General features: G+C 46.3%; 1 protein-coding gene across 1 annotated transcript; it reads left to right on the top strand.

Moving 5' to 3' along the window:
• Positions 1-7060: 7060 nt before the first annotated feature.
• On the top strand, positions 7061-13684 carry LOC123437310. The gene is made up of 5 exons (XM_045115700.1): positions 7061-7396; positions 9895-10283; positions 11179-11313; positions 11407-11581; positions 11686-13684. The coding sequence occupies exons 1-5, from the start codon at positions 7141-7143 to the stop codon at positions 13119-13121; spliced, it is 2391 nt and encodes a 796-aa protein (XP_044971635.1). The 5' UTR covers positions 7061-7140; the 3' UTR covers positions 13122-13684.
• The last annotated feature ends 1330 nt before the right edge of the window (positions 13685-15014 follow it).

Genomic DNA, 15014 nt, shown 5'->3' with positions numbered 1-15014 from the left:
GAAGAATCAACTGAGGCCAAGCGCCTCAAAGCTCTTGAAGAAAATGCACCTCTAGATCATGTGCCTCTCAACGTTGCTCCATCATATGAGATGACTCCCTTCGAAAGCGAAGACAAGGAGCACATGGTTGATGAGGAAATTAAGAATGCTGAGTCTGAGGAACACACTGATGAGGAAATTCGCATTGATGACAGTCCTCAGACCTCCATTCCTCCTGAAGAAACTGCTCAAGGATCAGCTGCACCAGCTGATGAATCTGGCTCCTCCACCAAGCAAGGTCCTCATGCTGAGGAAAAACAAAGTGAAAATCCTCAGCCTGATGAAATTCAAAATCCTGAGCAAAATCCTCAACCCGAGGCTCAGGCTGACCCAATTCCTCCTCCTGAGCAAAATCCTCAACCTGAGGCTCAGGATGAACCAATTCCTCCACCAGAGCAAAACCTCAACAAGATGCTCCGGTTGATGACATTCCTCAACCAGAGCATGCTCCTCAGCCTGAAGCACAAGCAGATGAAATTCCTCAACCTGAGGAACATACTGAGGATAATGCACCAGATCCAGAGAATGCTCTTGTCGTCCTCAACCCAGAAACGGCAATGATTGTCTCTCCTCAAGTCAAGCCGCAAAATCTTCAGCCAATGCAGCGTCAGCCGTTCTCCAAGCGGCCAAAGTTTCAAAAGGAATCCTTCTTTGAAGAACGCATGTTCTTCATCGGAGAAAATCCCTATGACAAGCCTCGCATCAGGCATCTGAAGTTTTGGACCAGGACACGGCTCAACTACTACGCATCTGTGTTGTGTGGAAGAAACAAGATTTTCCAGCACAGGCACATTCCTCACGTTGAGCTTGAAGAAATTCCTTGCTTCGCCCCAGTCCTCAACGTCCTTTATGAAGCTGGACTCCTCCCTATGTGCTCAGATATCTGTGATTGGAATAGTGAAATCATTCTTCAATTCTATGCAACTCTGCACATCTCTGGAGATCCAACAGACATCAACACATGGGTGCTGGATTGGATGACGCACAACACACACTTCAAGGCTCCTACCAATGAGCTGCTGCATGAACTATCAGTGTCAATTCCCTCAGAGCAGGCAGTAAAGCTGTATGATGAACGTGAGCTGGCAAACAAGCTGATGGATGTCCTCATGAAGCCTTTGGCTAAGGGGTAACCACCAAGAACAACCTTCCTGGTCCATGAGCTGAAGTATGAACCCAGGACGGTTTACAGAATCCTCTGCAGCGTTCTTGCGCCTATCAAGGGTCATGATGATGAAGAAGATGTCGTAGGCATCATGAAGAATATCCTCTTCAACATCATCCATGGCATTCCCATCAACATCCATGATTTCTTCTTCAGGACTCTGGCGGAAAATGCTATGTCCCCTTTTGACCTGAAGATTTACGCTCCATGGATCATGAGATTCATCAGACGCACATCAGGCATCAACTATCATGCTGGTTTCAACAATCATCAAGGTTATATGCCTCCTCTCAGGGTCAACAAGAAGACTTTCGAGCCTGTTGAAGGAAAAGGCAAGTCTGTCATTGATGAAGACAGTCGGCCCCTTGATGGCCAGTTCAGATAGCCAGATGCATATTCCTCATGGGATGACACTGAAACTCATCCTCCAAGTCTTGTTCCTCCAAGGGTGATGAATACCAGAGAGCTTCCTCTAAGTCTTCACCAGAAGGTTGATCGGAATCACAAGTGGGTCAAACGCCAGTTCGACGCCATTGTGAAAACCCTCAATGAAACGCAGAATGCTGTGAAGCTTAACCATCATTATCTTCATGAGGTTTTTGATCGTACCTAGGCCACACTGGCTCATTTTAAGACTCCAGCAGAACTTGTAGAATTGGAGTTTGTGCAGGACTTCGACTGGTCGTGGCCACCAAAGAAGAAATTCAGGCCAATTCCAGTCCCAGACCTTGAGGACAATTCGTTTTCTTCATTCCACACTGCTGAATCAGATGAAGACCAACAAGACACTGCCACAGGTCCAAGGAGGAAGTCTGCTCCCAAGAATCCTCACGCGTCTTTCTCAACTGCCAAGAAGTGAAGGTCTTCACGGGCATTAGTCCTCAGTTTGTCCCTTTTTGTCACTTGATGACAAAGGGGGAGAAACTTGAGAGTTAGTCTTCACGCGGGATATTTTGGGGGCTTATAAACTTTATTTAAGTTAAAACTCTTGGCTCTTCTGAAGTGTTTTATGTAATGAGTTGTAACTTAAGCCCGATGGTACTCTCACGCTTTTGAACGTTTTTCTTCGCATGCTTATTCCTCAAAATTTTAATGCACGCATGCTGGAATTCGTCAGATACCATTTGTCATCATGCATCCTCAATTTCTTCATACTATATGTCATATGTATGCATGATCTACAAGACTCAGGGGGAGATCTCCATGATATAAATCATCAATGTGCATTTGCTGTGAAAAGCAAAATCCTCAAGATATGCACATCTACAGGGGGAGTCTCTCTAAATCTTGATTTCAAATTCCTCATATGAGTATTTACACTTCATATGTTTATTCCCGTTGAAGACTTAACCTAATTGTCATCAACCACCAAAAAGGGGGAGATTGTAAGTGCATCTAGTGCCCCTTAGTGATTTTGGTGGTTTGAAGACTTATAGGTTAAGTATCTAATGTGTTCATGAGTGTACACATGATCTATAAGTCGCTCAGGAGTTTGAAATATTTGATGAATATCGACCCCTAAAAATGTATATCTTCGGCTGAAGAAATTGGTCAGAAGCTGAAGAATTGAATCGCGAAGAATTTGCGATGAAATTGATATTCCTCATGAAGATATTGAAATTGAGGAATTCGGTGTGTCATGAAGAAAATCAATCTGAAGACTTTGAAGCATGAAGATTTATCCTTTCTGTTTTATTTTCTTCACACTTGAGTAATAGGAACACCGTACTATTGAAGGGGGATCGAGGTAACACTTCGGAATGAATTTCTTCATGATGCTCAACCCAAGCCTAATCCTACCAAAAGCCTCAAGTGAGGAATATGAGAGACATGATGACTCTCACAGTTGAGGGTCCCGACCGTTACCGATAGTCGCGCCACATCATTGGTCTTATCCACACCAACGGTCATATTATTTAAGGGCATTAATGTCAAATCATGTCGGGATGCTGCGAGGCTATAAATAGCCGCCCCCACAACCATTAGCTGGTTGGCTTCTCCGATACAAACTGACACTTGTCATAAGAGCAACCCAAATTCCTCAGAGTCTTCGAGAGTAATTCATCAGTGAAGAAATACCCCAAGCACCAAACCACAAACCAAAAACCAAGTGATTGAGCATCACTGAAGAAGTTGTTCTTGTGTGGGACTGAAGCCTTTGACCTTTGAGGACTGTGCATCCTCCAGACGGTTAGGCGTCATGGTCTAGAGCAATCCAGTAGTCAATTGTGGATCGCCAGGTGACCAAGTTTGTGAGGGTTTGGAAGTCTGCCCTGAAGACTTACCACGAGTGTTGGGCGAGGACTGTGTGTTCTTAGCCCAAGGAGAATACGGTAGGGACTCTGTGTCCTTCGGTTTCAATACCAAGCCGCTCCAAACCAGATGTACAACTGTCACAACAGTTGGAACTGGGTCATCAACCACTGTCTTCACTATGAAACGGGTTCTATTTCCTTAACTCTTTATATTCCTCAGATTGTGTGTTGATGATTTTCACTGTCACTGTTTGAAGAATTTGCTGAAGACTTTCTCTGAAATTCCTCAACCCCAAATTCTTCACACGAGTTAATCCTCATCTGTTTTCTGCGTGCCTGCATACTGTGCAAACTGTTTTCATATTCTTCATCCTGAAAAACTGATGTAGTGATACTTTGCACTCCTTATCCTTTGCTGTTTCCGCTGTAAGTTAGTCATAAGTGAGGAATTTCCTCAAAAGGATTTTCCTCAGTGATGAAATTCTAAAAATCCCCTATTCATCCCCTCTAGTCGATATAACGCACTTTCACTAACAATTTTTTGCCTCATGGTATGCACAATGTACTCGATGATTTTAGATTTTATTTTTTGTTCATTTGCCATGCTCAATGTACCTGAAGTAAATTTTCCATGGCAAAATTACCATGACCCTATGAAAAAGAAAATTCTATGAGCTATTAAATTGACATGTAAAAATAAAATTTGCCATGGCAATATAGGTACTTTTGCGGTTGTAATGAATGTAAATTTGCCATGGCAAATGCAAACTACATTTTTGCCATGGAAATAAAAATGATTTTTTTGCCATGGTGGTGTGGACATTACCTAAATAAGTGTAAAACTCACCGTGTCCATACGATATTACTTGAATTAAGCTTTGTCATGGTCCATAAATTAGGTTCGCCATAGTACTTGAATTAATCTTGCCATAGTACACACATTAAGTTTGCCATGGTCAATATAGTAACTTTGCCATGTTAGATAAATATAAAAGATAATATACATTTGCAGAAAATGATGGCAAACAATTTGAAGGGTGGTAGAGATGTGTGGTTAGGCGATCCTCCAGATTACCTTTGTATCCATCGTTATTTTGATCAATGAATAAAGCACACTCATTTATTCAATAAAAAATACTGTCTCAAGCGAGACATAGGCGTGCCCCTAATTAGGTGCCCCTGATTAATTCACGAGATAAACAAAGAGCCTTGATAAAAAAAATTGCGACCCATATATATGGCCCAACTAGCCCAGCCGAGCCCATCACCTACCATAGTCATCGGGCGCGAGAAAACATGCTATTTGCCACTTTCAATATGGGGCTCCGCTAAATTTTCATTGTCAAGGTTGACTTTGTAAAAATGCCACCCAGTTCACGTGCACTTTGATTACCATGCAATTTCTTCTTTTTTCATGACTTTTCTTTTTCTTTTTCTTTTTCTCTCACCTAAAAGGACCAAAGTGCCCTTGATGATATCTACACGTACTTAGGAATCAAATCAACACTCGAAGCGGAGATCTCCTTGAAGCGAACGTGTACGTGATGCTCGTCGGCAATATTGTGTCTACCAAATCTCTGAAAAATTAAGCTCTACATAGTGCCACTTTTAAATTTGGGGTTTACATACTGCACTTCTACCTACTTCTACCTACAATTCCATTTCATGTGTTTGAATAAGCTACAACAAGTGCAACAGAACATATTGCAGCAAGTAATTTATGCTAGTCTTTATCTAATTTCCAAATTCAATCAAAGAACAAATAAAGCATCACAGTAAACATGACTTACATGTTGCTTGTGTTCACCATCGTCAACCTCCTGTTAGGGTCGCGAGCTGCCGTGGCTCGCGCACGAGTCAGCGAGCTAGGACATCGAGCTTCGGTAGGTTGTACACGCATCAGGAAGGCGAAGGCAAGCTGCGCTTCGTGCAACCGTGGACGCGGACCGGCGGCGAGCTGCAGTTGACCGTGGAGGCGAGGGAAAGGCAAGGGCGAGTTGCGCCAGCACGCCCAGGGATACGCGAGGCGCGAGCACCCGCATCAAACCTTTGTTGTTCGCGGAGGCGTGGGCAAGCTAGGGCGGCAAGCTATGATGGTGTGCACACGCATCAGCAAGGTTCAACAGCGAGCAAGTGTGAGTGTGCGACCACAAGGATGACCTACTGTAATTCAAACCAGCAAATTCACACACGCATAAGGCCAACTCCTGCGTGCGACCCCATCTTGTCCACCCGCGTCCATTTGGGGTAAAAGTAGACCCACCGAAAAGACCCAAACGAACAACTCTGGTCGTTGGTGTCCCTTTTTGTCCGGCCCGACCCCAAACCTAGACCAAACTTGCGCCACAAATGCTACCGGACGGACAAAAACATACACTCTCGTCCGCTGCTCTCATCCGCCCGTGTCCTGGCTGGTCCCACAAAACAGAGACACTTGATGCTTCCTTCACGACCCGTACGACCAGAGAGAAGATGTCGCCGCTCCATCGAGGCCACCGGCGTAGTGTTCTGCCCCAGGCCGCCGACCTAGGGCTCCACCGCGTGGGCGGGCAAGCAGCAAGACGCGTTGGCGCAAGCGGGCGGCGAGGCTCGCAGGCGCGAGCGGGCTGACGAGCACGCAGCACGCCCGGGGTGGGCGGCGCGAGCAACAACACGGCACATGGCCGGCATGAGCACCAGCGGCGCGGGGCAACGCGAGCGTGCGTCGGGCACGAGCGGGCACGAGCGACGCGGGGCGCACGGGCAGCGAGGCGCGCTGGCAGCAGCTGCGTGCGGGGCGACTCGCGGGGCCAGCATGCGCGGCACGGGACAACCACCAGTAGCACCCCGCGCGGGGCGGGATGCATGTGCCAAAGCGACGCAAGGGCAGAACGAGGCATGCTTGGCGCGGGGTGCGCATGCAGCAGCAAGCGGGGGGTCGGCGCGACACGGGGCAAGCGTGAGCAGTAGCGAGCGTGTGCAGGGCGGCCGCTAGCAGCACCGCACGGTGCTGACGCCAGCAGTAGTGGCGTGCCGGGCAGGCGCGCCGCTGGGCATGGCAGGCAGCAGCATCGCACGTGGCGGGCGGCGTGAGCAGGCAACGACACGCGTGAGCGGGCGGCTCGCGCGGCTTAGGGCAGGCGCAGCACGGGGCGCCCAGGCAGCAGCAGCGAATGGGCGGATGGCGTGACGCATGGCAGGCGAGCAACGACGCGAGGCAAGCGCGTGTAGGCAACGACAAGCGGGCTGACGCAACATCGGGCATCAAGGCAAGCGGTTGGAGCTGGGACAGGACCCAACGTTGAACACGTTCCAGACGGAGGAGCTCGGGGTGGGGCACGTTCGTTTGGGGTCATGTAATCTCATGCGCCCAACGACCGTCCGCCCCCGGATGGGTCGCGCGTTTGAATTGACCTAAGGATAAGGTTGAAAGGACGAGGTCGTTTGGTCCTTTTAGGTGCTAAAAAATGGAAAAAGAAAATAAAAAGCAATGAAAAAGGAGAAATGTCATGCTAATCAAAATGTACATAAGCTGGGTGACATTTTTACAAAGTGACAATCGCGATTTAGCAAACGCCCGATCGAAGGTGGCAAATAACCAAATTTCTAGTCGGGCGCACGTGTCGCGCACCAGACCCCTGCTACGCCTCAATCGTCACTCGACGCCAACTCCCCAAACGGCAGCCGCTCGTCGCCGGCGAAATGCTCACCTACCCCAGCGACCATCGGGGTTATCCTCCGCAGCACGTGGCGGTACCCCCCTTCTCTACCTCCGCCGCCCCCTTCACTGTGGACGGGCTCCATCCCTCGGACCAAACATCCCCCAACCCTAGCCTCGATGCCCCCGCCGTCACTTCCCTCTACGCGGCCGGCGAGTGGGGGAATGCGTCGTGGATGGAAGCCCCCGTAAGATACATGGCCCCGGACGCCGCAGCTTCCGCCTCACCAGGGTTTTCTGGTAACGCCTTTACCCTACACCAACTCCAGTTACTGGTGCTTATTGAAACTTTTGATTGATATATGCCGGAATGCCTCGGGTTAGCATCAGTTCATTCTCGCATAGGTTTGTATGATTGTTAGGTGGACCCACGAGGTGGTTTGATCCATTGTTGAATGGTGAAACGAGCAGGCAGTAGCATATGTGCACAATTGAAGATTTGAAGGCGGGCTGCACACGGTCTAACTAGCCCTTTACTTGCATGCTTGTGCGGAATCAGAGTTGAGTGCAGCACCTTCTGTTAGCTGCCTTATGCGAGATCCTGTGATCAGTAGGGTTGGCTGCTGGCATATCTGAGAGCCTGGTTCCATTTTTCCACCTTGCCATTTTATCATATCAGAGGTAGTCATATAGGATGTGGTTTTCTTTCTCTTAAGAGCCCTAGCTAGCTAGGCTACTTCTGTGCACACACTAAATTTTTGAGAAGCATACTATACTCTGTTAGTAGGATTTTAACTTTAGGATTTGTATATGTTTGTCAAGTGTTAGCTACTAGTACTATCTTAGAGATGAAAAGAAGATGTAGATCAACAAAGTTGCCGAAGTGGTTCCCAGAGTATGTGCCATATGGAGCACTCTCAAAAACTTCACCTACAATATGCACAACATTGCCAGAAATAATGAAACAATCAGAATTAGATAGAACCATTGATTGGTCTCGTCAATCTAATACTCCCTCCGTCCGGAATTACTTGTCACACAAATGTATAAAAATGGATGTATCTAGAACTAAAATACATCTAGATACATCCATTCCTATGACAAGTATTTCCGGACGGAGGGAATAATTTACTAAGTACTAACAGAAAATTGTATAACACACTAGCTGAGTACCCTTCTGGTGCTGCAGATTTCATACAAAATATATAAAACAGAAAAATGTGCCGTCTGTCTTCATTTCTCTCTCAACTCGCCTTTCGTTCTCCTGCCGCTACGTGCATTGCAACAGGTCATCTTTTTTTCCTCCCCCCCCTTTTTGTCTGCCCTAGGCACAACCATTGGCTCTGCCTCTCCAGCTACGTGTCACGTCACTTGACACTGTTTTCTGTAACTTTATCAAATCTCTGCCACTGTTTCAGTCACTATGGTGGTGCATGAAATGCCTTGTCATAATATGAATATCAAGAGATATGTAACTTAATAAACAGATAATGTGTGCCATCTTCGTCCGACCTCTCTGATCACCCCTCAAAACTGCTTCCACCATTGTGTACCACCGTGTTATTCAATTCCACCAAATCTCCCTTATGTTTCTTGTTGCTTCTTGTAATAGATGTCAGTGTATAAGAGGGCATGTGACATAGGAAAATATTAAACAGAAGTGGGGTGGTTGTAATCACAGTCCACGAGGGATCAAACCACAGGTTTGACGCCCTCTTTGTCTCATGAATACTTATTTTCAGTGCATATTGTATACTCGGAGTATATAAAAAAGATGTCAACATTGAAAAAGATAAACTAACTCGTTAATAGGTCTTTGTTTAGGCTAGTTTGAGACGACATTTTCTATTTTGGACGTGTGGATGGTTAATAAGTTTTTTAGCAGATAATTGTGCAAGAAGGTAGCCCATTTGCTGCTATACATGCTAAAAAACTTCTTGTGAAGAGCATTTTATTTTGCATTGGATCACTTGAAGGAGATGAACTTCAGCAATGGGCAATTGCACATGATAAAGCATAAGTAATTGTAATGGGTGCATTTTAGGAGTCTCTTGCTTGACATTTTATTTTATGTTGGATTACTTGGAGAAGATCAACTTCAGCAATGAGTAGTAGCACCTAACGACACTTGCTAATTGCAACGGCTGCATTATAAAAGGCTCTTGCCTGATAATCGCAACTGTATGACGTATGCCTGGCTGAGCCTGGGGTTCTATTGCCTTAAGGACATTGCCACGCCCGCATTCTCTCCAGAATGAAATCAGTTCAGGTGCGGGATTTCTTGAACAAGGGTTGCCCGATGTATCTTCTCGGGCCACATGACAGTGTTGTCAACCTCAACCGGGTTGGCAGGTGGGAACAGCTCGGCATTGTCCGATGGTTTTATTAAGCACATCACAGGAGTCACAGAACAACTAGATGACATGAGTTTGGATGAGAGTTTGTTGAAACTTGAAACTAGGAACGCCCTGTGGGAGGCCGGCGCTATATGACACTACCGGGCATTCATCACCGACTCCCTTTAAAAGAAATTGTATGATATTCCTATTTGTACATAAGTATTAAGATCTCACATGTATCTACACGGATATTCTGATTTTATTACGACCGAATGCCGCAAAGAAATTTTCTTTTTATGTTGGTATCGCTTGAGACCAGAGAGCTCAGGGTTGAGAAGAATCCAGGAACTTGTTGAGAAAGTTCAGAGTCTACTAATAGTTTTGTACTATCAGTTCGCTGTCAGCAACATAATGCCTTTGCTAGTAAACTGTTTGATCATATTGGTGCTGAAAATGCAGGACATTATCATCTGAATAAGGATCCTTCAGGCCCTGTGACAAGTCCCATCGATGGTGCTCTTTCATTTCCTGTTAAAGGTCTAACAAGTGAAAGCATACCTGGAAATATTTCCTGTCGAGCAGAAGAGGCAGAGGAAAGTGCACACACTCAAATACATACAAAAGAAGGTCAAGAACACTCTCACTGCCATCCATACGCCGAGGAGAATTTGATGCAGATGTCTGACTCTAGCCCTAGCAATCAGGCAAAGTTTCTGAAGCTAATACACACTTTGTCAGTAGTGCTTCTGTCTACTTGCAATGGTGGTTCTTCATTACAGGAATATGAAGAGGGGATTCTGAAATCTGTTATTCGAAATCTTAAAGCTGCTTCTTCTAAAGGAGGCAAGGTATTTATTTAAGTCACAATTTTTAGACCATAGAAAAGTTGCAAGATTCACAGAGACCTTCATAACCTGAATACGATACTAATATGTGATGATAACTGGTAATATTTTGCAATCCAAAATACTAGACCTGCACTATAGCTCCACCAAAACAGGAAAAGCAACTTAGACATACCATTACTGAGACGTCCATACTAAATGTCAGTCGTCAGACAACAATATGTTTTGCTCAGCTACCACTGGAAATTATAGTTCATGAAAGCCATTGTGACACTTGACATGTTCTACTTCAAAGTTTTAACTTAGTGATGAAATTGAGATATGTTAGTTTTATCTGATGAAAGTTATGATAGTTGTTAGAACACCCAACGTAACCGGTGCTTGTGATATGAGTATATGATTCATATTTATAGAATATACTCCCTCCGTCCCAAATTTTTTGTCTTAGATTTGTCTAGATATGATTGTATCTAGTCACATTTTAGTATTTAGATACATCCATTTCTAGACAAACCTAAGACAAGAATTTTGGGACGGAGGGAGTATGTCGTTAGTCTTTACTTTCACTTCTTTGACCTGGTACATGGTGTTATTATATGGAGGTTCATTTTGCTTCAGTATTTGTACAGGTTTGGTTGTATGAGTATGATACAAAACCTTTGCAATCTTATTTTGTTCACGTGTGTTTGCCTGTTTAGTGGTTACAATGATAATTCATTCCCCCTTTGAGTGCATTTACCACATCTTCTATATGAACCAAGAAATAGACATTTATTCTCCTATACTAGTTCCCCTTCAAGTGGTATGCAAAAGTAATGCTGTTTTTTGACATTAAATATACATATGGATTGTTTGTTGGTTAGTTTTTACTCAGTTCTGTTTTTCTGTCTTGTACAAGGCTACATTAAAAGGCGATGATTGTTTGAGGAACTCCAGTCAAATCAGTTGCTTGAGAAACAATTTGTTGATGGCAATCCCTGAACACTCAGTGTCAGAGAGCATAGATTCAGAATTTAAGACATCTGTTTCACAGGTAACTTTGGTCATATTTGGAATACATTGATTCTTAACTTAGACGAGCAATTTTTTTTTTCGAGTGCATAAACCTCATTATTCTTATGTTCAGGCTCTTTCTAAGCTCCCAGAGGATAATATGCTCGATGATACTGAAGTTTCTCAAGTGTCAATTTACAAAAAATTATGGTTTGAAGCAGAAGCTTCAGTGGTTAAACTCAAATATGAGCTTCAGCATGCCCGTATGAAGCTTGCAAAAATGAAAGTTTTCAGCAACACGCAAACAGGTATAATGATTTGATTGTGAATTACTGTATTTGTATATTTATTGAGGTTCTCTATATGCTTTAATATCCTTACTTACATATGTAACTTTTTTGGGTCAATGCAGCTCCAGTTGTCCCATCAGAAAGTGATAAAGCCTCCAGAGTAATCTTATCTGATGGCCAACCACATAATCATGCCAAAGATTGCAATTCCTGTGCTGCGATCTTGCAATGTCATGGAGAAGGTAGTGATGGCAGACAATCTTCTTCTATTATAAATAGGACGACGACTCAACAGTGCACTTGTGTTTTGGCTGCTCAAGTCCCGGCTGCTTCCCCAGGGCCTCCGCCACCTGCATTGGTGCCACAGCGCTACATGGTCGCGCCCGACAATCCTTCAGGACCATACTGTGGTAACTGTGACAAGTTTTGGCTCAGCCCTCATCCGTGCGACAAGAGGAATGATCAGGGACACAATATTTTTAGTGGTGCCTCTTTTCCGTCAGGTCCATGCCAGAGCTCCTCCACCGGACAGGAGCTTCTCACTCAACAACCACCACCTCCTCCTTCATTATCTCCAAGGTCCATTATTGGTACAAATAAGAGCATCGTAAATGGTCTTGATGCTGAAATATTTGCTCAAATGAAAGTTCTAGAATCCCGTATTGACAATATAAGCTCTTTGGGTGAGAGTAAGTGTGAGGGGCATCAAGAACCTAGCAAGGGATCATATCTCGTTGAAGATGATGTTTTGGGGAGGCTGAGAATTTTGAAGTCCCGCCCTGATTACATAACCTCGTTGGGTTTGAAAAGCAGCAACCGTCAGCTTAACACAAGTATAAATTCATCTGATGAGGTTCATGAAATGTTTGCTCGATTGAAAGTTTTGGAGTCCCGCGTTGACAAAATAAGCCCTTTGGGTGAGAACAAGTGTGAAGAGGGGGAAAAAGGAAGTGAGGGATCATATCCAGTCGAAGATGCTGTTTTGGCGAGGCTACAAATTTTGAAGTCCCGTGCTGATAATATAACCTCTCTGGGTCTGGAAAGCAACATGCAACAGCTAAATTCAAGGACGGGCATAGCATATGAGGTTGAAGATGCTATTATGACTAGGCTCGGAAGTTTGAAGTCCCATCCTGATGTGGAGGCATCCTCGATTGGGGTTGTTGAAGGTGTGGAGGAGGACCCTTGTGCTGTGGGGCTGCGGATCTCTGGTCGTCAGCCACCTCCATCGGCTCCTGCACCGTTCAAGAAAACAACATTGCTACCAGAGGTGTCTGGAGAGTCTCCAGCAATCCTGATCTCGTCGTCTGACAAAGCACCGCCTTTGTGTACACTTAAGGATGCACCTTCAGTGATGGAGAAAGATCATCCTGGGCTGGCAGACGATGCTCTACATTCTGCTCCGTTGTTAAGTGTGCCCCAAGAAGCCGGGGGCTTGGCACAGAAGACCGCAAAGGTTAAGTGCCATCCGCACGGGCCTACGCGAAGAAGATTTCGTCTACCTTCCACCGTCAAAATAAAGCGTCCCGGAGCAGAGGGCACTGGCTATATTGCTTAGGAGGCTGGGCATGATAAAGAAGGATGAAGTGGATGAACGTGCCACCGACAGATGCTTGGCGCTGTTGGAGGCTTCTTTTCCTAAAAGCTTGCTGCAGGCTATTTTCTGCGGTTCAGACATGGTGAAGGGCACTCTGGTGAGTTATGGGGCATCTCGGCCCGTGACGTTCTTCTGATTTTCCCTTCCCTGTTTGTGGTGCAACCTCGCAATGGCTAGGGTCGTCGGAAGCCTCCTTGGTGAGTAGCTAGGTGTTATTGTAGTGTCGTCTCTTGCTGGTGTCTAGGTGTAGGGCATTTGGACGGGCTGATGGTTTCGTCGTAAACCAAAAACCATGTTTGACCTCGAACCGTAGGGAATTATCATGTTTGCAGAGCAGGGTCTCAAGCAACCCCCTGGACCTCCTCTTCAGTTCACCGTCCGTTATTTATTTCCGCAAGCATGTGCTCAAGGTGAACTCCTCCCTTGATGGCAAATAGACGATCAAGGCAAACTGAAACCAGATGGAACTGTTTAATGTCGTGTTGCTCCACAACGTTGAGGCACATTGATATGCTTTGCCTGTTTCTTTGTTTGGTCAACAAATTGTAGTAGTACGTAGTATTACCAGAACAGAGTCGGCAGTCGGTACGTACGTGCAATGGTACATCACCTTCTCGCACCTGGCACTGATAGATTTAACCTGAAAGGCATGTGTTGTTAGTTCTGAAAGGTACAGTACACCGGACAGGATGGCTGCAGCTGGTTAACTACGGCACGTCAAGGTCAAGTGTCTGGCTCCAGGGTAGGTACAAGTGTACATAACGGTAGCTATATGACGCTTCATGAGTAGAGTACGTATAGAACATTTGCACAAGCATGCAGGCGTGCGTTGTTCGGTGCCGGCCAAAAACCGGAGGGGAATAATAAGTTGGTCAATGCTCAACCTGTACTCCCGGCGGGTCCGCGTGCCGACCGGCCACAGATGGACGCCAGTGGCAGTACCGCAGCCATGCATAAACACGACGCATGGATGGCATCTTCATCCTGCCCTCAGCGGCAGCTAGCGCGCGCGGCAGGTACGAGCGTCAGTACGTGCAGCCCGGAGGAGATGATGATATACATGCAGTCAGGAGCGCTCCACCGGTGGATGTGGATCGATCCCTCCATGTGCAGCATGCGGTGCGTACATATATCCCTCGATGGTATGGCAATGGCACGTCATGGGTGGCTGATGTGATGGTCATGCACAGGGTAACGGCAGCTATAGGATGCTCCATCCATCAACGTACGACGACGGGTGGGCGCGGGCGTCGTGCATGGCGGGCGGGCACGCGCGCGCGGCGGCCGGCCCATGTCCCGATCGATCATGCATGCCGTGGTGGAAACAAACCTAAAGCGCGCGGAGGCGGCCGCGGCTCGAGTTGGTCCCGGCTGCCGGTGGCCGCATGCGGCGCGTGCGCACTGTACGTACGTACCGTGGACGCGGTGGGGATGCAACTAGTAGATCGTACATCTTCAGCGAAGCATGGCCGTGAACAGTGCCCATGAAAAGAGATCCCCATGTTATCTATGCAAAAAAAAAGAGAGATCCCCATGATACGTTACGTACGTACGCGCATAAAGAGAGAGAGAGGGCCAGCCAGAGCATTTGACAAAGAGACAAAGAGATCACCATGTTACGGACGTACATACGTGCAGAGAGAGAGAGAGAGAGCAAGCTACAGAGCCCAGCCTTGACAATTTCGACAGCACGTACCGTATATTCTGCCGCTACAGTGCTCCATCTGCGTCCAATACACTGCACCATAGCAGGCATAACATCGATCATGTCGTGCGGCGCCGTAGAACATGCATGGCGTAGCCAGCGCCCGGCCACCCCGGGCACTTGCCCAGGCTCGATGGCTGTGATACAGC

This window comes from Hordeum vulgare, chromosome 1H, assembly GCF_904849725.1.
Source record: "Hordeum vulgare subsp. vulgare chromosome 1H, MorexV3_pseudomolecules_assembly, whole genome shotgun sequence".
Lineage (NCBI taxonomy): Eukaryota > Viridiplantae > Streptophyta > Magnoliopsida > Poales > Poaceae > Hordeum > Hordeum vulgare.
Note: the sequence above shows the minus strand (reverse complement) of the source record. Positions and strands in the feature narration are given on the sequence as shown.

Excerpts from the sequence above, each read along its gene's own strand:
- LOC123437310 (XM_045115700.1), top strand. The coding sequence starts at position 7,141 with ATGCTCACCTACCCCAGCGACCATCGGGGTTATCCTCCGCAGCACGTG. Across the intron at positions 7,397-9,894 it reads CGCCTCACCAGGGTTTTCTG|GACATTATCATCTGAATAAG; the intron begins GTAACGCCTTTA and ends CTGAAAATGCAG. Across the intron at positions 10,284-11,178 it reads CTTCTTCTAAAGGAGGCAAG|GCTACATTAAAAGGCGATGA; the intron begins GTATTTATTTAA and ends GTCTTGTACAAG.